A 22,970-nucleotide genomic window follows, 5' to 3' on the forward strand; every position below is an offset into this window, starting at 1 on the left:
GGACTGGAGAAGCAAAATTCCCCCTGTGTAAGTAAAGATCAGGTCCATGACCACCTGAAGAACCTGAATGTCCATAAGTCTATGGGACCTTATGAGATGCATCCCAGAGTCCTGAGGGAATTGGCTGGTGTAGTTGCAAAGCCACAAAGGATTCTATGATGGTATGGAACAAAACCATACCTCAAAGAAATGAAATTTCATTATAATTGACAGTAAATGGAAGATTTTCTAGTTGATAAGTTTCATGCTTTTTTGGAAGAGAGGTTTGGTTGGCTGGTTAGAACATGGTACTAGGATATGGGAAGGTCATGGGTTCAATTCCTGCATGCAACATTCATTCGAGTTGGACTTGGTGATCCTTGTGGGTCCCTTCCAACTGAATATTTTGTCTCTGTAAATTTGAATCTTTTTCTCATGTTCATGGATTTATTCAAAACTTTTTACATTTCAGAAAAATGTATTCTAGTTATAGCTAGTTACTCATGTCTGTGTTGATAAAAAAAGAAGAAAACACTCATATATTTAGTTTCACCGTCTGCTGCTCTCCATTTATGCAAAATCATGCCATTTAGATATGTTGGAAGAGCATCATAATGAAAATGGTAGAGCACAAGAAAAGACATGTGAGAAATTCCTAAGGATTTTGTTCAAAAAAGTAGAGTAAATATATTTGAAAGAAAGTATAGCTACATGTTGGAAGAGTATGGAAATAGCTGTCTGCATTAGGAATATATTTTTAAAATTTGGACATTTAAGAGGCCTGAACACCTACTGAAATTGTGGCATCACTTCAAGAACTCTTGGAATCACTTAAAAAAAAGTGAGAGGATATTCCTGTGTGAAACTTTGAAGTCATTTCAGTTAAAATTTTTTTTTGCTTCTCTGAACAGGTTATATTGCGCGTGTAGTCTCTGGGGATGAAGTTCCTCTGCAGAATGATTCAGGATGATGATAAGTCACCTATTCAGCCTTATGCTCAATACAGGGTCAATTATGGATCAGATCATATTGCTTATAATTATGTACCATATCTCTTCAACCTATTCCTCAGATTTTTTTTTCCTTATAATTAATTATTTTTCCTATATCTAGTAAAGTCTCCTTCCCCCTAACTTCTCCTTTTAGGTTGTTGTCGCTCATTTTCCTGCTGTGCACCTCAGTAATGAGGCTGATTCTGTCTTCTCTGTAGCCACCTCTTAGATATGGGAAGGTTGGTACTTATTCTTCTCAAACCCTCTTTTTCCCCAGGTTGAACAAGCCCAGCTGCCTCAGAATTTCTTCTTAGGAGTAGAGATGTGGCTCTTGACATCTTGGGAACATCCTGCTAAGCTTGCTAAAGTTGATCAATATCTCACATGGTGCTGGGCAAGTAAGGATCCAATATTAGACACAGTATTACAGAGGTAGTCTAACAAGTGCTGGAGGAAGGGTCATTCTTTTGTTCAGTGTTCTATTAGTTTCATGTTAATACAGCCCAGTATCCTGTTTGCCATCTGTGCTTAGGAGCCTCAGGTCATTTTCAGCAGAGCTGCTGTCCAGTGAGGCAGTCACAGGTTGGTACTCATTTAGGTGGTTGTCCACGCTAGGTGCAGGATTTTACACGTGTCCTTGCTGAATTTCACATCAGCCTGTTGACCTAATTTTCCAGCATTTTTAGATTCCTCTAAAGAGCAGCCCTGTGGTTAAATGTATTGACTGCATTCTCCAAATTAGTACTGTCAGATTGATAAGGATTTTGTCTTCTCCTCCAGGTCATTAATAAGCAAGTTAAATCCCAGAGTAGAACCCGGAGGAACACCACTTGCAAGTGGTCTCAAACCATTAGAAATCATTGACCTCTACCCCTTGAGTGTGGAGTGATGTTGTCCAGACTGCCATGGGTAGTAATGTGTATTTGAGCACCTTTGTGTATACAATCTACGTGTGAGTGATATTAGTGTGCCTTTCTGTCAAGCTAATAATGTCCAAATGAACTCAGACCTGAGCTAGAAAGCCCTTGAAGAGCTTCAAAGCACTGTATGGACTTCCTAATTCAGATCTGTCCAAATTGCAGAGAGTAAAGCTGTGGAGGGACAGCTTTACTTGTAGATATATCATCAGAGATTCAGCAGATCAGCTCTGTTTTAGATACAGACACCTAGCTGGCTTATTCAGTCTCTATTCCGTGATTTCATTGATTTTTCAGTTAGTTTGCTAAGAGTTATGAAATGGATATTAAAAAATTATTTAAAAACCCCCTAGGTTTCTATTGCTGTATTCTGACTGAATCTTTTGCATTGGTCATTATTTTAGAATATAACTTAAATATATTAACTTGACTTTTATAACTTAATTTTAAACAGGATTATTCTTGTCGTCCCTCTTTTCTCCTCTTAAATTAATTGATTTTTGGTTTTTTTGATTTTTTTCCCTCTGCTCTTGGTCTTTCCTTTTCTTTTTATTCAAGCTTTTGGTCTGTGTAACAATGATTGGCTTCTTTTTGGCAGAATACATTTGCTTTCAACATCGTTTAAAACAAACTCCTTCCAGTGTTTTTCATTGTTACCTTTAAATGGATTTTGTAGTTAATCCTTCAGAATTAATTATTTTTAAAGAACTTTGAGGCTTCTGAAAAACAGTATTTGATGTTGCTTTGGCTCTGGTAATATTTAGAAAAATCACAAACCTTAATTGGTTATTAGTGGCATTATAATTGATACTGTTAAGCAGCTCCTGGACCTTGAGCTCTCTCTTTAATTAGAGGCAGTACTGTCTCCTTCCCTCTGAGATTTCCTTATGAAAGTATTTTGCTTAATAACACAGGGTTATCAGCTTTCAGTTGTCTTCTGAATGAAACCTCCCAAATGAGACTATCTGTCACTGCCTTCTGCATGTTAGCCAGAATTTCCCAACATGACCTTTGTCATTGCTTAGGCCCTTTTTTTCACTTTCTAATAATACGATTAATATTGTAATTTTTTCCTTGACACATGAGCATAAGTATGGAAATTGTAGTTTGTCACCTTAGCATTATTTCAAAATAATCTGAAGTATTTTTGAAAAGGAAACAAGAACATGAACAACAGCAAAGAAATTTTAAAAAAAGGTAAACCTTTTTTCTGTACTAAGTATCTTTAGCAAAATCAAAGCACATAGGGATGTTGTCTTATTTTTCTTCCTCATTTTTGTTAAGTCTTGTCTGAATTTGAAACTTTTATATATAGATTTCATTGTATCTTCAAGCTCACTTGTTTTTTCTTGAGTCTTCATCATTAATTTTTCTAAACTTCTGATAATACTGTCACTTCTTGTTTAAAATTTGCTTGACTACTGACTAGTCTATTGCTATGTTTAATTACTGTGTTTCCAGGATGTGCTGTTAGGCATAGCACCTTCACTTGTTCCTTTTCTTTCTTGTAACTTTTGTCTATGCTATTTTTCTCTTTCACTGTCTTTAAACCTACTTGTAGCACCTCTGCTCATTCAACTTATTTTTTCTCTTATTTATTGATTTGATCATGTTGCAGACTTGTTTTTTTAGCAGTTTTGGCCCCTTTGGCCACATTTTTACTGCTCTTTTCAGGTTCATTCTAAAGTATTTGTTCCATCGTATGTTACAATTGATTTTAACCATTCACTTATCTCCCTTTGAGTATCTAAAGTTTCTCATTTTTCCTCAGTTTTCCTGTAATACTTACATGGTCTGCACTTTATTTGTTAACAACATATGAAAGTTTCTAATCTATCATTTTTTGTTTTAAGTATTTTTTTCTTTCTTATATTTTGTCAATTTTCTGAGTATTTCTGAGAAAGTTTTCATGCACTTGTTTAAGACAAACTCCTAGTAACAATTAGGTCATCAGATTATACATAAAGTTCGTCATTTTAATGTAAGTGCTCTAGCAAGAAGCATTGAGGTTATTTATACACGACCAGTGTGGTGGAATATAAATTTTGGCAAGAGAAAAGTAGAGTTCTTTGCTAGAATGATATAAAAGAAATGCTGATAGTGGAATCACAATGTTGCACGACATGCAAGGACAGAGAATTTTCATGTATAAGATAATTGAAGCAAAAAAAAAAAAATTCAAAAGGAAGAACTGAAGCCTAAGAAATTCTGTAGGATGATAATTTATAGTTAGAGATGAATAGCAAGAGCAGACTGTGGAAAACCTTTCAGGTCAGGAGGAATAAGAATCTAAGGTAAACCTATATTGTTTGTAGTATCTTAAAAAGTAATTTAGAATATATTGTATGGCATATTATTTTGTTCGTAGCTAGATAATATCTAGAACATATCTAGAACATATAGAAATTTTTTTTCCTGGTGTTTAATTTTCTTCACTATCCAGAAATTTCTTTGATGGATATTGAATTATTTAATCCTGAAACAGATGCTCTCCACAAAATATTCTATTCTAAGCATTTTAAATAAATAATGTTGTTCTTTTCCCATTTTGTTTGAATTAAAAATATATGTAATGTTTTCAATTAAATGAATGATGTATATTGCATTTCTACTGTCTTTAGTAGAGCTGTGCAGATGAAAATTCTCGAGGGTTCTCAGTCAGGTGGATAGGTTCATCTGGCTGGGCCTTTGGTCATCCAGGGGCATACTTTGTAATGTCCAAACCACCTTAACAGGTTGGAGACTAGTATCTGTTAAATTCAGTGGAAATTGCACACCTAAATGGTTTCACTATATGAGGAAGTACTGGTGGGCAGTTGTCTGCCTCTCAGTGTGGTAGAGAAACGATTTACAACCCTTTGATAATGTATTTCTGGGCTTTTTTTTTTTTCTAAACCTTTAGTTAATTGCAGAGGTGTTTTATCCTTGGTGTATGTGCTTTGGTGTGATGTGTTTATTGGATATGCTCATAAATTGTTTTATGCTTTTGAAAGGCTGGATGAATAATAAGCTTATTCTCTTTCTGTTTTCTTTTTTTAATAATCCAGATATGGCAAAAGCTACAAATAGCTTCAAATTACTCTACATGTAGTGGACATCCAACATTTTAGTCAGCTTTCCCAAGAAAGGAAGGGGAAGAAAGGGAGCTTTAGTTAGCATAATACTATTACAGCAGAGCTGACTGTTGAAGTAGATTGAGGAGTAGACTGCAGAGTTTTCAGAGTTGCAATTTTCCTCTGGCTACACTTGAAATTTGCCTTCAAATCCATAGAGCAATTTAGCTTTCTTTTGCTGTTGTTGTTTTTGTTTTTTTCCTCCCATTATCATTGTCATTGATAATTACAAAATGATAACAAATACCATAGAGAGGAAGACGAAGTAGTCTAGGAAGTAGGATACTCTGGAAGTAGTCTGGTTCATAGGAGGCTGTGAAAAAGATGAAGTATTAATGAAGTAGAAAATAGTTAAAAAGGAGAGCTGTAATGATGTAATTTTGTGTAAGAGCAAACAGTAGATGATTGCTGAGTGAAGGAATGAAATGTGAAGGGTACGAGTGAGGTTGAATTTCTTGGAAGGTAGAAAAGGAAGTAATTTTTAATTGGACTTTAACAGCCTGAAAGGCAGCAAGGCGAATTGGACATGATATATTTGTAAGTGTTGTGACATTGATCTGTACTATTGTGAACTTGTCAAACGAAAAGTCTGGAAGTCCTGGGGACACAGTTCATCCTAGCTTGAGTAAAGAAATCCTTTTACATTTCTGTAGAATAAATGGAATTGGGATAGTGGTGTGCATGTGCTATATATTTTAGGTATTGATGGTTTAAATTGTGCAAGCAAGTATTTTAGGAGAAAGCATTATTTAATATTTTGGAATACATTGTGTAACACATGAATATTCAGTATAGCGCTTAGTTTGCTAACAATGGGCATGCACTTATCATGAATACCTTCAGAGCATTTATGAAATAAATTATGTAAGACTTTAACATCCCATTTTATATTAATTACTAAGGTAAGATTAATCTAAGAGACTATAATTGATAGTAACAATTTAACTTAATCCTTTTATTAGCTGGTACATAAAGTAAAACATAGCTGATTACTTCTAATTTAATGATGTTTGGTGCTTTACTATAGTGAGACTAACTCTAAATGGTTGAGGTTTTTTATTTGGCATAGCTATTGGGCATTCTGCATTTAATTAAAAGAGATAATTCTGACTCTATTTGTAGCTCCTTTATTTTCCATTTAAATGTTGGAATATTTAGGAATAGATGATTTTCATCATCTATTTCTGTGTCCTATGAAATCATTCCACCATTATGTCAAAAGTGTGTTTTAGCTGTCTTTAGAGGACTTCAGACAATAATCCACTTTCTCTCGTGATTCAGCTGTATGTTAAGTTTAGCTGACATTCATGCTAGAGACAAAACAAAAAAGAAGTTATAAATATTAACAGCACAAAGTAAAATTTCATACAAAAAAATAAGAATGTATGACAAGATTCTGCCATCAAAAATTATTCCTAACAGCCATCTCAAGGAATCTGACTTGTTCTCACATGCTAAATGACAAAACTGCAAACTCTTTGACCTGTAAAGTCTAGTATATGAATGCTGAAAAGCGTTCTTTATGGAATCTAGGTCTGGACTAGAAGAAATGTGTTTAGATGAAGACACCAGCACTGAATTTGATGTACTTTTGTGATTCACAAAGCATTATGGCTATTTGGAGCACAGTGTGAAATTGTCATCAACATGGATAACGAACAATAGCTACGTAAGGGTGAGGCAGATGGGGTTGTTTTCCACTTATCTAAACTGTAACGTTAAAAATAACATCAGCTATTTTTGGATCAGGAATAGGCCATCTGCCCAAATTGTGTGCCCTTCCAGCTTTATCTAACTCCCATATTATTATTTTCATCTGAATGTTGTTGCATTATTTCCACTTTGTTTCCTTGCGAGAGGCTTTGTATCATTACCTGATCAGCTTCACAACTAGGTTTTTCTCTAAGAATGCCAGGTCTTTCTTTAGTAATTGTATTTCTCTATTCAAATATTTTGCCTCCGATATTATATTTCATTGATATTTTTTTTAATAAGTCAGACAACATCTGTCCTTACTGGAAGTGCTGGGAATGATGTGTCAGTCTGGCAACAATAGTAGCAGGAAATAATAAAAGAACCCACGGGGATTATGGAAGGGAACAGAGAATTTGCATCAAGGCAAAGGAAAGGGCTTTGGGGAAAAGGGTCTAAAAGTAATTGAAGCTGAGAGACAGAAAGATAAGCAAATGAGAGATATTTGTAAAAAGCATTTGTTTGCTGAAAGAGGAATTTAATTTCTTGTTTTCAGCTTTGTCTGAAGGAAGGAATGACTTAATAAAAGATTTGGTTGCTTTGAAGGTACTTCAATGTATCTGGAGCTTTATGTCTCTCTGAGAATATTGTAGTTGAGTAGGTAAATGTACAACACATTTATTTAAAGTTTTTCTTGATTGTTCAAAGTCTTTTAAACATGATGTCCAGTTGGCTTAACCTTCTATCTTTTTTGGCCACCCCAGCTGTAAAAATGAAATACTACTTAGTGTAACCAGAAAAACAACATAACCATAGTCAGTCTCACACCATAGGGTCCGTTTTCATTATTCATTACTAGCTTTACTGTTTGCCTATGCTATTTACAAAGGTTACTTACACATTTTGTCTCAGAATACTGAAGTGCAGCTAAATCACAGACAGAATATAGTCTGGTTCTTCATTTTCACACTGCCCTATAATGGAAATGTTGAAGAGGACTCAACTCCTTTAGAATTTTTATTGATGGAGAAGTGAATAGCTCAAGTCTCAGTTTCAAAGCACAGTTCTGACTAGACAGGTTATGACTGTGTATTTTAACATTCTAATCATGCAAGTCTTGTCAAGTTTCAGTATTGTATTTATCCATATAAATGAGTAATTGCAATTCTCTTGTATAATATCTAACTTCTGTAGTTGTCATATGTGGAAATGAAGTTTGGTGGGTTTTTTTCTTTAATTTTCACAAACTTTGTCATCTAGCTTCATTTTTGTTCTCTGTCATGATTTCATGTTTACTGAATGTTTAGATTATCTTTCTCTTGCTTTGGTAATCCTTCTCTTTTTTTGTTGGAGTTTAACATTTTCCCTGACTATCTATCTATGTAGTCTTTTCCTGCAAAAATTGTTTCCAATTATTTCCAATGGTATTAAAGGAAAAGCTATTCAAATTATACGTTTGGTATATCAATCAAATGACCTACCAAAACACTAGGTTTGGAAGGTCAACCTGTATTCCAGAAAGATGTGGTTTTTTTTTTTTTTTCCCTACCTAGCAGGCAATACCAGGAATTTTTTACTCTGGATATTTTTCTAGTCGTATGGTTTCTGACTTCTGTAAAAGCTGCATGCAATTTTTAATATTTTTCCAAGAATGTTTTTTAATCTTTAGCATGAGGTGAACTTTTTGTCTCTTTTTGGCTCTTTTGGGTTTTGTTCAGTGGCTGTCTCCTCTATTCCATTTAGCTATGTCCTTCAAAATGTCTTCTGAAGTTTTAATAATGAACTTTTCATACTTACTGTATACTTTCTTCCATGTAAAATTTCTTATCTTGTCAGTGCTACACATCCTTCCTATTCAGTTCAATAATAAGAATTATTTTCTTATATCTGACAGAGTGTTGCTTTTCAATTTTTTTTCTCACAGCTCTTCTAGAATTGTCTGATATGTGAACTTATTTTCTGTACTATATAGCAACCTTTTTCAAAAATGTCTCTTCTGGCTTTAGATAAAAAAGAATCTCTTATAAGATTATTGTTGATCATTGTGTTTTACTGGCCAGTACAAGATTATGGGAAGAATCTCAATTTCTATTTTAAGTTATCTTGAGGTCACTACTTCAGGCTACACAAGCAGAATGAGTTTTATTAGAGAATTTTGGAAATGGAAATTTCCTTCTAGGATATAAATCAACATATTTTTTCTCCAATCTCTTATCTAGGTTTTATGGGTACTTTTTGGAGTTATGATTTCACAGCATTTTAGCTAAACTAGAAACTGAAATGTTCCTATATAAGATGGCATTTGACTGTGCTAGCTGATGAAATAGTGCAATTTATTTTTTTAAATGGCAGCAAATTTTTAAACAAAAATTAAATGTTTAATCTTTTTATGAATAAAACATTATCTTTCAATCTAGTATGTGATGGAAAAAGTAATATAAATTAATTTAAAAGTTTATTTTCAGTACTGTATTTTGGGTATTTCATAGCCAGGTATTTCAAATACTTATGTTTGTCTTCTCTCTTTCATTAGTGGTACATTTCAGAATGAGGTTTGCTATCAAATGCCAAAGAAAAGTTAATCTATTTTTCTGATTTGAATAATCAGTAAATAGTGCTTTTAATGCTTTAATGCATTAAAGCATTTTAATGCATTCCTGAGAGAAAACTATGAAATAAATGGAAACACAGATGTGTAACAATACTTTTCTGTTTCTGAGGAAACGAAATATAATTCCTTATCAGTTTCTACCTCTGTTAAAGAGAGTAAACATCCCAATTAATGAAATACATGAAAATTTTAGCCCTATGCCTTGTGTAGAGAAAAACAACCTTCATGTAGATGAGATTATGAAATTTAGCACAACTAAGTCATTTCTATGATTTTTAAGAGATTCTACTTTGCTGAAAAAATAGCTGTTACTTTTTTGTTTTTGGAATGTTTGTGCAAAAATGCAAGTTAATATGTATGCTATTAAAGTAACTTGTATGCTATTAAAGCTACAAGGTGGATTTATTACTTCCTAAGGACTTCAGGCTTATGTAGGATATCTGTAGAAGGAACAGCTGTCCACTTTTATATACAGCAACACAAGAATTCCACTGCTCATGTGCTGATTCTATGGGGATTTTGATGTGAAAGGTGTCTTTGGTCATGGAAAATGGTTAATATAATGGAGATGTTTCTGTGTAGGGGTTCAAGATGTTATGTTTATATTAATGGTGGTTCACAGTTCTGCCATGGAAAGCATTGCCATGTATTCTAGAAGAGACTATTTTTGTCTAGTAATAAAACGATGTAATACAGATATAATGAAATAAAGATCTGCAGGCTCACATGTTGCTAAGAGAACAGAAGTATTTCACACAGATATATAAAAGTGTATAAAATAAAATCAAAGAACTATTCATTAACCAATATCCATGCTGAAATCTAATTAAAGTGGGCTTAAGTGGCCTCATCTTCAGCATCCTTTTTGCCTTTATAATGTTCTTAAAGTAAATAAAATTTGATATAAAAACTACCACTAAACTTACATTTCTGTTAGAAACATCATACAAACTAAAATCAGCAAAAAAATATCCTTTGTGCTCAGATTAGCATTTTAATAGGAGAATATGCAGAAAGATACTTTATCAGACTTCGGAATGTGTTTGTTTATTGTCAGACAAGAACTCCCAGAATGGTGGTGTGTTTTCTTTAGAAACAAACAAGACAAAAAGTATTTTGATTTTAATCAAAAATGTATTTTCTCATAAAAAAAAATTCACATACTCACTGTGTCTACTCTACAGAATTTGTCCATTTCATTACATCATATGTCAATCCTAGTATATCTGTTCACTGCAAAAACTCGTGGCTATTTTTTGTAATACAGCACAGGAGGAGGTATTGCTCAGTTCCACTACTTTTATATCATAATTTAAAAAAAAAATACAGAAAATGTTCTTGGCTACTTCCACTGTATTCCAGACTTAAAAGTCTCATGAAAGTTCTAGAATATGAAGTTAATTTTATTTGGTTGGTAGAATACCCTTAGAAGCCAGTTAATTAAAATTCTTCTCTTATACTGAGTCATATATATTCCATTTGTTGGCAGCAACAAAGTCCAGGCATCTAGTTCCTAAGAGAAATATTCTTTTCTTGTTGCCTTTTTATTCAGCACAAATACAGTCATGTGCTTTTTATTTCAGAAGTTAGGTGATATACTGACATATTTATGACATATTTGTTGGTACACCTATTACAGTTGCTTTTACTTCCATTGCTGTGCTTTTTTCTTTGCCCATGTCCCAAAGAGTGATTAGAGGAGGATAAAACTCATTGAGTGAAAAGGATTGTTTCCTCAGGTAATTCCTTAGATAGCTGTGTCCAATGCCATAGTTCATATCTTGAGAGATGCAGCTGTAGAGATATATCACAGAGATGATTCCCAAAAGAGCGCCAAGGCAGGCAAGGAATCCTATTATGTTGTTCTTTTCATAGCCTTTCACTTCCAAGTCCAGTCCTTTTGTGGTTACATTGACACATTGTTTCCTATTCTGAGAATAGATAGTGGGAATGTCTATACAAATTTTGTATTCAGTTGATGGATTAAGATGTGTAAGATTATATACCTTTATATCAGATGGTATTCGAGCACTCTGTGCAGCCCGGGAGTCTTCAGCTTTCAGAAAGGCTGTCCATCTAACACTGGACTTCAGAATTTTAGAACTTGCTTTCCATGAAACTAAAACAGAATTAGATTTTATGTCTTTTATTTTAATATTTAAAGAGTCATTGTGTTCCTGAGGGAAAGAGCCGTCCACTTTAATCATGACTGACTTTAGGTCTGCCCCAACTAAATTTGTTGCTATACATGTGTATAAGCCACTTTCTCTTTGTGTTACATCACTTATGTCTAATGTTCCTTCAGAATGAATGTAGTACTTATCAGAGACGGTATTAGGCAAAAGTTTGTGTCCTGATGGTGTTATCCAGTAGATTTCAGGTTCTGGTTCTGCTGTCGCTCTGCAGTGCAAAGAAATATGGCTACCAGCTTTTAAATCCAGTGTAGATGGAAAACTTTCAGGAGCTATCAGGGGAAGACAGATTTCCATCATTTCCCGGAAGTGTATCTGTCTCACATTCTGACCTTGGAATTCAGGAGGGTCTACACAAAACAGGGACTCCGGCTCCATGAAACGAATGTTTGTTTTATTCATGTTAATCCAGCGGATGACACAATCACACCTAATGGGATTGCTGTGTATGCTGACTTCTTTGAGGTTAGGCAGGGACTCCACCGTACTGCGGTACAGGGCACTCAGCGCATTGCTGTTGAGCATGAGCGATTCCAGCTTGGGAAGTCTGTAGAATGCATTGGGGTGAATGTATGATAATCTGGGGTTATTGGTTGCTTCTATTTTTCTTAAATCTGGCAAATTATCAACAGCAAGACTATCTATAGAAATCAGTTCAGGCATGTTATTAATTCCTAACTCTTTTAGGTGCAGCATGTTGCTAAAATCTCCTCGTCGTATTCTGTTAATGGGATTCTTATTTAGATCCAGAAATTTAAGATTTGTAGCCTTTTGAAGAGCGATGTGGGGCACTCTAGCAAATCTGTTGTCATAAAAGGAAATGCTTTCTAAGTTGTCAAGCCCAGCCAAAGCATTATCTGGTATTTCAGTGAGATTTATACCTGCTAAAACTAGGCTGCGCAGATTGCTAAGAGGCTTGAAGTTCATGTCTTCAATTCTGATTATTGGGTTTTCTCCAATCATGAGAATTTCAAGATTAGGAGTAGCTTCAAACCACTTTCTGTTGATCACTTGCAGACCATTTGAATTGAGATGAAGTCTGAGAAGATTACTGAGGCCTATGAAAGCTCCTGGTGCAATCACAGAAAGCAGATTATGATTAATATAAAGCTCTTGTAAATTGCTGAGTCCAGAGAGACATTCTTCAGGGAGTTCAGTAAGTTTGTTTTCTTCAAGGTACACTGAAAGCAACTGTGGTATCTTTCTAAGAGTAATACTTGTCACTGAGGATAAATTGTTCTGAGATAAATCTAGACCAGTTAAATTCACTGGGAAGTCTACTGAGTGCTCAATTTTTGCAATATTATTAGTTTGTAGAAGTAGAACTTGTGTGTCAGCAGGCAATGTGGCTGGAAAGTTATAAAGACCTAAATCATTACAGTCCACTGTTGGAGCTTCCAGGTAGACAGACCTGGGGGTGAACCATGGTCTGATTTCACATATACATGACTCCGGGCAGTCTGCTTTTCTTCCTACAGCTTGTAGTAGAGCAGTGGTAACTAGACCAAGCAGTAAATTAATTTTGAGTTGCAGGTCCTTCATCTTAGCTCAAATGTTCAGGAAAGTAACAGACCCTTTAGTATTCCACAATTGTGGTCCTGGAATTCAGTATGACCCGGTCAATTAATAAAGCACAATCTTGCATTTATCAAATGATGACCGTGAAGGACTTCCTTCCTGAGGATAAGTGATAAATCTGTAACCAACTTGTCCAGTAGTAAGAAGCATTTTGTGGAAATGAAGGTCACTTTGTCCTTGGTGACATAAAATTGATGAGCTTTGTGAAGATGAAGTATGTATAGATGGTCATAGGAGATTAAACAATTCATTTATTTAGTAGTATTAACTTCAAATCCCATGATTGATTAGTGTTTGCAGGAATGACAGAATGACCTAAAATACAAGAAGAGGAAATAATTAGTATAAGGAACTGTAAAGTTATAAATTAATTTAGCCATCTTTTGCTCTCTACTGTTAATTATTGCAAGTAAGAAAAGAAAATGACTGTGGTGTCTGGAGTATTATAGTGGTATCCAGATAGCATAAATTAAGTTAATATAGTAATATGTCTTTAGACTTTTAGCTTGTCATACATCCAGTGGAGCATTGTTCTACAGAAAGATGAAGATCCACAGAGTATAAAGCAAAATACATCAGTGAGATTTTTTCTTACATATTTTATCCTCCTTTAAAATATTTTCTTTTCTCATTCAGTTATCACTAGAAGCAGACTAATTTCTGTTGGCTTTGAAAATGTAAACACTGAGAAAAATCCTACAGAGCATGAATATTTAACTTTTTTACATAAAGTTTTTAACTATAAAAAAAGTAATTTATGTATAATCAAAGGGAAATAGAATGGTTGGATTAATAGACATTCCTAATGACATTCTTAGGCAAGTCTGTGAGATATTTATACAGAAATATATGAAATTGAAAATCCACAGGTTTTATATTTAATGCTTTTTGTAGCTGCTGTTTAGAAAGAAAACTTTTTTCTTTTAAGTTTTATTTAGAAAGAAATATGTACCTTATAATAAATAGCTTGTCATCTTGGAAAATTCAGGCTAATCACTGGCTTTTTTATTCTGGCTTCAATAACCTCAATTGCAAGGAATATTAGCAAAAAAGTGTCTTCACAGTGATAAAGAAAAAAAATTACTCTAGAAATTGCTTCTTTGCTCTGTAGTTCTGCAAAAATCTGAAATCTGTAGACTGCCTTCAAGTCTTGAATTATAGTAAAGACTGAAACATTGTGGCATCAATGCCACTTATGGCATCAAATGTGTGCTTCCCAGATTTTTGGTATGTACTTTCTTTTTGTGGAGTAAGATACATCTGAGTGTACATTTTGTTCCAATGCATGTAATACAAAAGTTTCTGTGTTTTCTTATATAAAGTAGCACACATTCGCTGCTTAATTTACTTCAGAATAGACATTACACTTCACCCAGACTTTGTTTCTGAAGACTGTTGTGCAATATACATTTATGCCCCTTCTCCCCTTGCCTTCAAATGTGTTAAAATTCACATTGACACTTTACAAACCGTAAGATCAATGATTAATTGACCTTGATAAATAACTTTGAAGGGGTTGCTGGTATAGATAGACAGAATTGCAAAAGTTCAGTGTCAAGCACTTGGATTTTAGGTGTCCTTCCAAGGCCCAGGAGGATTTGGTATAGTGACCATCTCTGCATTCTATAACAGTTCAGAGGAAAGGTGTTGGACTGTGTAAAGTAATATGAGCATTGGGACAATTTGAAGTACATTTGGCAAGTCTTTGAGGCTATTCTTTATGTTATGTCCATTTAAGGACATTTAATATTTTATTTTAACATGTAAGTTTATTAATAGAGTGAACAGACAATGTGTGAGATAAACATACGGAAAACATTCTGCTGTTTTGAGGATCAATAGTATGTTTTTATGCACATGGCACAGTTTATACTAAAATACTAAGACATACTGATGGAAATAGTAAGAATATAATCTGTTCCTATGTTCTGGGAAATGAGATGAGCTTGAGGCTTGCTGAAAAATAAAGATTTGTGTTGAAAAGTTAATGCCTGCAACTTGCACTTAATTTTGCCACCAGGAGGCAAGGTGATACCCCTATATAGGAATTCTGTCACATTTACCAAAAATCAGTAAAAATCATTCTATGCCAAATGCACGGATGCAATTTCCTGTATAAAGGGAAAAGAGGATGGCCATTTGGGGGAGAATTTTTTTGTAATGTTCTTGGTATATATTCTTGAAGCACATTTCGTACTGACTATTGTATTCTCAATTGGATTGTATATGAAAAATGTGTTTTTAGCATGACAAATACAAAATGTATGCTTCAAATAATTGAAAGATCATTGAAAATCTTACCTGAATTGTAAATTAATTGAGATTCAATAGACTGCTACTTCAGATATCTTATCACAGCCTTTTGATCCCACTATGGTGCTCAGGGACTTCTGCTCAGTAGAAGTACTTGTGAAAGCATTCTGGGGAAGCATAACAATATAGCTGACCTGCTTTTCTGTCCCTCCTTGGAAATTTGCTACTGGCTGCTGTGAAACATAAAATATGGATCAAGATGGAGTTTTCATGTGTGTCCCAGGCACCTGAGAGGCTGTACCATTTAAAGTACATAAACTACATTTTCATGCACTTTTGAGCCAACATACTCATGTATTTGTATTTATACTCCTGTTTTTATGGGATTCTCAAACCAAAAGTAAGGGCACCAGTGGATATTTCCATGCCATATATATCAGATAGGCTTTCTGCAAAAGCCAGAAGAAAAAAGAGCTGACATCCAGGTTGAAATTCTGCTTCGTTATGATTTAATCTGATGTCCTTTCTCTTTCTGGTGAATGCTTTAGCTAATAAGTCACCAGCTCAAGCTCATATGGTGTTCTAGCATAAATCTTTCTTATTTCTTCTGTTAAAGTCTTCTGTCTTGTGTAAAATATTCACTGAGGTTGAGTGGCCTGAATAACAGATTGTAGAATAGTTTTGACACTTCCAGCCTGCAGCCAGCATTCCAAAACACACTGTTTCAATTGAGAAATATATTTTGTTTAAATAATGGCATATCTGTGTATTGTTTTATGTAAAAATTATTTGTTTTTAACTGTCATGCAAGGTGTGGAATAAAATAACGTTTCTGGAGTAGAATAGAAATCCATGGTGGCATATCATAGAATGGAGATCATACAATCATAGAATAGAATATTCTAAATCATATGACAGTAGTACTCTTCACACAACAGAGTACATAAAAAAGCGATACATTACAACAGCAAAAATTGTATGTAATTCTTTGAGCGGCAAAAATCATATTGGTCTTTTGTTTATAACAGTATTATAATGTGACTCCAATATACATCTTGACAAGAATATAAGAAAACATGAATTGCTGATGTAAGCTGTCCAGTCCTACTTGAAGTGATCAAAGCTCCGAATCAAGTTAAGCAGTACAACTGCTTAACTGGTTCCATTGATTATGTGAGAGTGTCTGTGTGTCTGTAGCTAATTTCCAACCTCCAGATATCTTCAAGTCATTTTGAAGTGAAAAGTGAGCTGTCATTCATTGTAATAAAATAAACCTCGTGTAAATTGTACTCAGCAGCATAAACTGTATCTGAAGTTCAGTTTCCTTGAAGAATATGGTGTCACAGAGATAAGCGTTTGTATTGGAAAAAAAAGCGTTTGTGTTACTTTCAGCTTCTAGAATGCATTGATTCCTTTTCTTCATTAATGTACTAGTAATAGTAAGTACTGAATGAAAATTGAACATAAATGCTCTTAATAGCAGTGATTTTCAGGGTTTTTTTAAGGTGTTCTGGTGCTTTAAAGATGAGTGCTTTGTACCATCTAGTTTGATGTGAAAATTTTGTATTTTGAATTTACAGTTTTAAAGGTACCAATATAAGAACACAGAGAACCTGAAAGTTATTTGTTCTGTTTCTTTGAGTAGTAGTTAAAGTAACTGAGGTTTAAATACAAAGGTTTCTGTGACAACAAACCATTTTCTTTCTTGTTTTAAAAAACAAATTCTTCCAATAATAGAAGTATGTCAGCATTAACTCTTTGTTAGTGGATTTTAGTGACATCTCAAGATTATTAATGTGATATTCTAAGTGATTCTTAGAACTTGTACTGCTCCTAGAACTTTCTCACAGTAGAGAAGCTTGTACAGGTAAGGCTCCACAGCAGATTATCACCAGTAAGCTGAGGTGTGGGATAGATGTTTCCACACAAGCAGCAGGAAGAAGTGTGCATTGTAGCTTTGGAGTCTTTGATGTAAATCTTTACCCAGATGCGTTTATAAATCTTTGTGTGCACTCTCATTGTACTTGAATTTCCTCATGCAGATATAACTGTATGGTTTGCTTCCTAATGTCTGCCAATAAAAAGCCTAAATATTTTATATCTATAAATTAGTATTCCTTATTAGTGCTTCAGGAGTTTTTTTTTTTATTGTTTTCATGTACTAGAACTTAAGGACAAAAACTGTTTAAATCTTTGTGAATAGATTATTTGTTTTTCTCCTGAAGGTCCATCCCTATTGGTACCCATACTTGGTGTCTTACTAAACATGGTGTGTCTCTTGCTTTTTAGGTATTAATCTCTTGCTTTTAGAAGAATGTACTCTGATGTGTATGACTTTTTGCAGCCGAATTATTTATTGTGTAGACAATGATTGTTATGTCTAAATTAGTTTTCTTAGATTTACTGGTATTGACAGCTGGAGACTTGATTTACAAGAGGGTATCACCATTTTTTGAGCTGGAAAAGACATTCAGTGAATGAATAAACTGAGCAACATTTCTCATCACTGGAGCAACAGACAGTTAAGAACCAAGTCAGAGTGGGCAGAAAGGAAAAGAAACACGTCAGGTTTTGGCAATCGTTCTTTTCCATTTCAGCAGTTAGAGACACAGTGATAAAAACTAAAAATGCAGCAGTTACAGTGCAATGTGCCCTGCTGGCAATAAGGCAAACAGTGCACTTCACAAGGACCAATTTAGAGGTGGCAAGCATTTTGAAAACACAGCTGTTCATACAAAGCTACCTTTCAAACACATCAACTTGAAGAGCACTTCTCAATTCTTGTCATTATAATCACTTTGAGCAGTTCTATGGACAGAAATCTGGAAATGTCACTAACCAAAAATTAGGCATCAGACATTCCATAACTTACTTGATTTTGGTTACGGCACAGAGGGCTTTTTTTTGTTTTCTAGGTGTTGGTTATGGAAATATACAGACTGAAATTCAAACATCTAATAGATTCTGATAATTTTATATGGCATCTTTTCCTGTTTTGTTTCGTAGTCAAAACTAACAAAAAATTGCTTCCTTGGGGAATTTTTTATTACTCTATGATTAATAAAAAGATGAAACATCTTAGATATTTTACATATTTCATTAAAGTACAAAAAGTTAATATAATAGACATAATAGATTTTCATAACAAAACTGGTCTTGAAATAATATTTATAGAAGTAAGCTATAATAGCTGATCTGAGAGGATTCCTGAAAATTATATAGGCACGGTATAAATGGGAAGCATTTCTGCTAGCCTATGCAGTCTTGCTTTCATTCCAGTCTCTGGAACAAAGTGTTTCATTCTGTTTCTCTTTACAAATACAAATTAACAGTTCACTGTCTTATGCTCTTAATATTTTATATTCCTACATAGGAATATAAAATATTAAGATGTAGCTAAGATATAGCCTTGCGCTGAAAGAAAAATTATTTTCTAGAAATTTTGTGTTTCTGGGGTGTTCAGCTTGGGTGACTGAGAGTGTTAAATATCTTAGGTTGAAAATCTCAAAAGTGAATACCTGAAGTATCTGGACATTTGTGAAAAATTTGGGTAGGGCTCTCTGCTGGGACATTGACTAGTTTTGGAAATCGACTTTACTTTTTTTCTAATGATTACTTTTAGAACTTCAGGCTGGCCCTGAATAGCATTACATGCAAGATGTAAAAGAAATGGCAAAGCTGATATTTAACCCTAGTAGCAATTGGAACTATCTGAATAATTATTTCAGCATATGTATTTATATTTGTTTTTTGAACTTGTCACACCTCCTTTTAATTTTTCTCCTTAAGTGGAATAAATTTGCCGGAGGAAAAGCCGTAGTCTTGGAATGTTTAATATGCCTGTAAAACAGGACACATTCTCATACCTTAGACCATTTCAAGAATGACAAGGTTTTATAAATCATGACTTCTTTTTATATCAATGGACATTGTATGATTTGTAGATTAAAGTAACCTACAAATGCAGATAGAGTCAGAAAAACATTATGATCAGCTACATTTACATGAGACTTAACCTTTCTCACTAATTGAGTCTGGTTTACTATTCTACTGTTCCTATTTACCATCTCTTAATGGAGTTTAGCAGGTATCAGAAGAATTATCACCACATTAAGATCTTAGTATAGTTCTTATTGCTGTATCAATCAAAAATTACATTCCAGTGTTTTGAAAAGAATTGCAATATATTAAATCATACAGCTTAGAAATCACAGCATTCAAAGTAGATGTGATGAAATAAAAAAGTTAAATGGAATCCAAAGGAATATGTATATATATATATAATTTTATTGTATATGCTATTCTAGAATAACTTTTCAGTGGATATCAATGAACATTTAGTAAAACATTTTTTAAAAAATGGAGGATGGAAAATATTATGATGTTTCCTAGCCTATTTTAAATGGAATTACCATCATTGACCATGACAACTTTGGGAGTACCTGTATTTGCAGTAAGATGTTTGTCAATCAGAACAAAAAAGCTTCATGGAAATACCATTTTTGTTACCACTATTAAAATGGTGTCAGCTGCATCATTGTTCATTGGAGCTAAAGCTGTGGATCAGGACATCACCTTTTGTGTTCACTTGCTGCTAAACAAAACCATGGTCTTTACTCCGTGGAGTTTAAAAATTAAAGGCAAGGAAAGGGACAACTGATGATTCAGACAGATAAGAGAAAAAAGTCACTGTGGCAATCTCTGAATTTCCTTGGATTTATTCTCCTTTAGCTGTAGTCTAGTAGTTTACTATCATGATCCTGCATTACTATTCTAGTCTAATTTTAGATTTTCTTTCTACTGTTCTGTCTTTCATGTGCTTTTAACTTTAAATCATACACTGCCTAGCCGTTGAATACATCTCTCCTTTTCACAAATGTCACAGCAAAAGATGACAAAAAGTTATTTTGATACCACAAATTAATTAATCATTTCAGCAATTACAGTTACCACCTATTTTTTTACTTCTCTTAATATAAAGTACACAATTTTTAAAATTTTTTTTTTTAGTGAACAGAGATTTTAGAAAATTGCATTTATATGACAAGAGAATGAATTTCAGTGGAAGCCACACATTTCTTTATCATTTGAATTTTAACTTGTCATTTATGTTCTAATTTTAATACAGCTTTCCAAATCCTCTTGCAATATATTCAGTGTGTGTCCATTAAACTATGTATAATTTTATGTACTTGGATGAGGAAAAATAAACTTAAAAAAGAATCTGAACTTTTTTTTTAAATTTTATTTCTTCTTCCTGAATCAGATAGTGCATGTATAATTCTGATGTTTTTATATAGAGATGTAACACATCACTAGTATACATATATACTTCTAGTTGTCAGAGAATACAGACTAAAATGTTACAAATAACTCTTCAAAGCACTTAGATCCTTGGTATCCTTGCTATAGTTCTTAGCCTTAGACAGATTTCACTGTGAGACTTATTTATCGTTGCCGTTATCAAGCAACAAAAAGGATGGCTGCAACATAGGAAAGTAATATGTTAGTTTAATTTAGATTTATTCGTACACGTTCAGCTTCTTTTTGACAGTTGTCATGTTAGCAGTGGAGAAGCACATATTGGCAGTTACCTAGGCACATAGTTGGCAAGAGAGCAGTCACGTTCTGGATGTGGGTGCATGTACCCAGCTACCAGATGCTTCTAGCAGATGGCCAGAACTAAAGATTTCGGGCCAGTTTTGGCTTGATTTTCTAGAAAGCTACCGTATAGATTCTGCAAGTCTGTAGTAGATTTGACTAGTAAAAAAGCCTAGCCAAAATCCAGCAAAGCTACTGGCAAAATCTGCATATGTTTTTCCTCTGGGGCTCCTGAAATGTAAATATTAAATATGCCTAAACCATAGAAATAGGTGTGTTCAGATATCTGTAATAAAGACAGAAACAGGTAGTGGCATACTTATCACATGATATTTTCCTTGGAAATTGGTTGTTTTCTTTTGTTTTGTTTTCTATCATGGGGGAAAAGGTCACTGTAATAAAACTAGTATAATAATAATCATCATGGTAATTTTAGGAGTTACAGTTTCTATTCATATTTTGTCAATAACAGAAATCTAGGCTTTGAAGACCTGAATTACTTTAAATTGTCAGTCTTTAATGGCAGCCTCTGAATATTTAGTGCATTCACCTTTTAGTTTATTCTTCTATTTATGGTTTGTTTGGGACATGGTCACATCAAGGTAAATGCTATTATAATAATTTAATGAAAAATTATGTCTTTTGTTGAATATCAACTGTAATAATCCAAAGCTATAAATGGGTTTAATGAATGTATTTATATCAGCAACATTTGCTACAATCACAGCCAGTAATTGGTGTATACTTAGAACATATTACATGAAATTTAGCTTGAGATACATGAAGGCAAAACATTTATTGCTTATCATTACAGTAAGCAGAAACTAAAACTCAAAAAATGGTTTATTTTTGAGGTACCAGTAGAGATATTTTTGAGATATTTATTATGTCATGAATATTCTTACCAAATTAGGCTGACTTGCTTTTTTACAGTTCTGACTATATTGGGTGATTACTTTCATTCAGAGACACCTGAGGAACCAGGTCCACAATGTATTGTTCAACAAAAATGGATAATTTTTTTGTAATTATTTTGTAATTTTTTTGCTTGAGGCAGTGTAGAGAAATTGATTGATAAAAAATAACACTTCAGGATGCAAGAACTGACAATGCATAAACCAGAATATTATTGTAAAGATCAGGAAATAAAAGTTCTCTTTTCTGCTGTGTTTTATAAGTTGGGGTAATTTAGGGCATGCTCATGAATTACAAACTCATAGAGATACTGCCATATACTGTTTTAATTGCAGAAACTATTTGGGTTTGTATTTAGTTTTAATTACAGTTTTTGCTCAGCTGAGCATGTCATTAATGCTACTACATGTTATGGGTTTTTTTCATGCGATTCTCAAAACTAATGTTATATTTAGACCTAAAATTATGGGGTTTTTTGGCATTTATAGCCTATTCATTTGCTCTAAACCACATCATATGTTTACCATGGTTCACTTTTTATTTTCTCAGAAATATATACATTAAAATGATGATATAATCTCCTCAAAATTTACTTTTAAAATAAGACCAGAAGAAAGGTGATAAATACAATACAGATAAACATCAGTACTTATAGTTAAGTATCATATTCCTTCTACAGTGTGTGTCACTACAGCAAAATAATCTTACAGTTCCTGGAATGTTAACTGAATCCTCTTTCAAGTGCTTTTGACTTCCTTTCAAAATTGAAAGTTATTTTAAACGTTTTCAGCATGTGTAGATACAATACTCACCAATCCCACTCCATTATTTCCCAATGTATGACTCTTCTAGTGTTTTACTGTTATTTCAAAATATTCTTTTAAATTTTGTCTGAAGTGAAAGATTGACCCAATTCCTTAATGTTAAATTATTTGGTTCATTAGCATTGAACAGGATTACTTCAATTATGAAACTTACACGATATAGCCACATCTTGATTTTGTATTTCTTTCTTAGCTTTCCAGAATCTATCATCTTTGTATCACCTTTCTGAATTTTGGATGCCAAATCTGACATCAGCACAAAATCTGACATTCTCATCTTCCAAAGAATTTTGACCAGTATTT

At 33.6% G+C, this 22,970-nt stretch overlaps 2 protein-coding genes across 15 annotated transcripts in view; one reads left to right on the forward strand and one right to left on the reverse strand.

Moving 5' to 3' along the window:
• IMMP2L (inner mitochondrial membrane peptidase subunit 2) overlaps positions 1–22,970 on the forward strand; it is a 406,378-nt gene that overhangs the window by 153,277 nt on the left and 230,131 nt on the right. The window lies entirely within an intron of this gene.
• Positions 10,419–22,970, reverse strand: part of LRRN3 (leucine rich repeat neuronal 3) — a 32,082-nt gene continuing 19,530 nt past the window's right edge. The window contains exons 2-3 of one of the 3 annotated variants that reach the window (XM_023930449.2): positions 15,376–15,560; positions 10,419–13,389 (exon numbers count right to left, since the gene is read on the reverse strand). In XM_023930449.2, the coding sequence (XP_023786217.2) occupies positions 10,912–13,038 (2,127 nt within the window). In that variant the 5' untranslated portion in view covers positions 13,039–13,389; positions 15,376–15,560 and the 3' untranslated portion in view covers positions 10,419–10,911. The remainder of the gene's footprint in view (positions 13,390–15,375; positions 15,561–22,970) is intronic. The other 2 variants (XM_086887104.1, XM_023930457.2) reach the window with 2 other exon arrangements.

This window comes from Cyanistes caeruleus, chromosome 4, assembly GCF_971803275.1.
Source record: "Cyanistes caeruleus chromosome 4, bCyaCae1.hap1.1, whole genome shotgun sequence".
Taxonomy (NCBI): Eukaryota; Metazoa; Chordata; class Aves; order Passeriformes; family Paridae; genus Cyanistes; species Cyanistes caeruleus.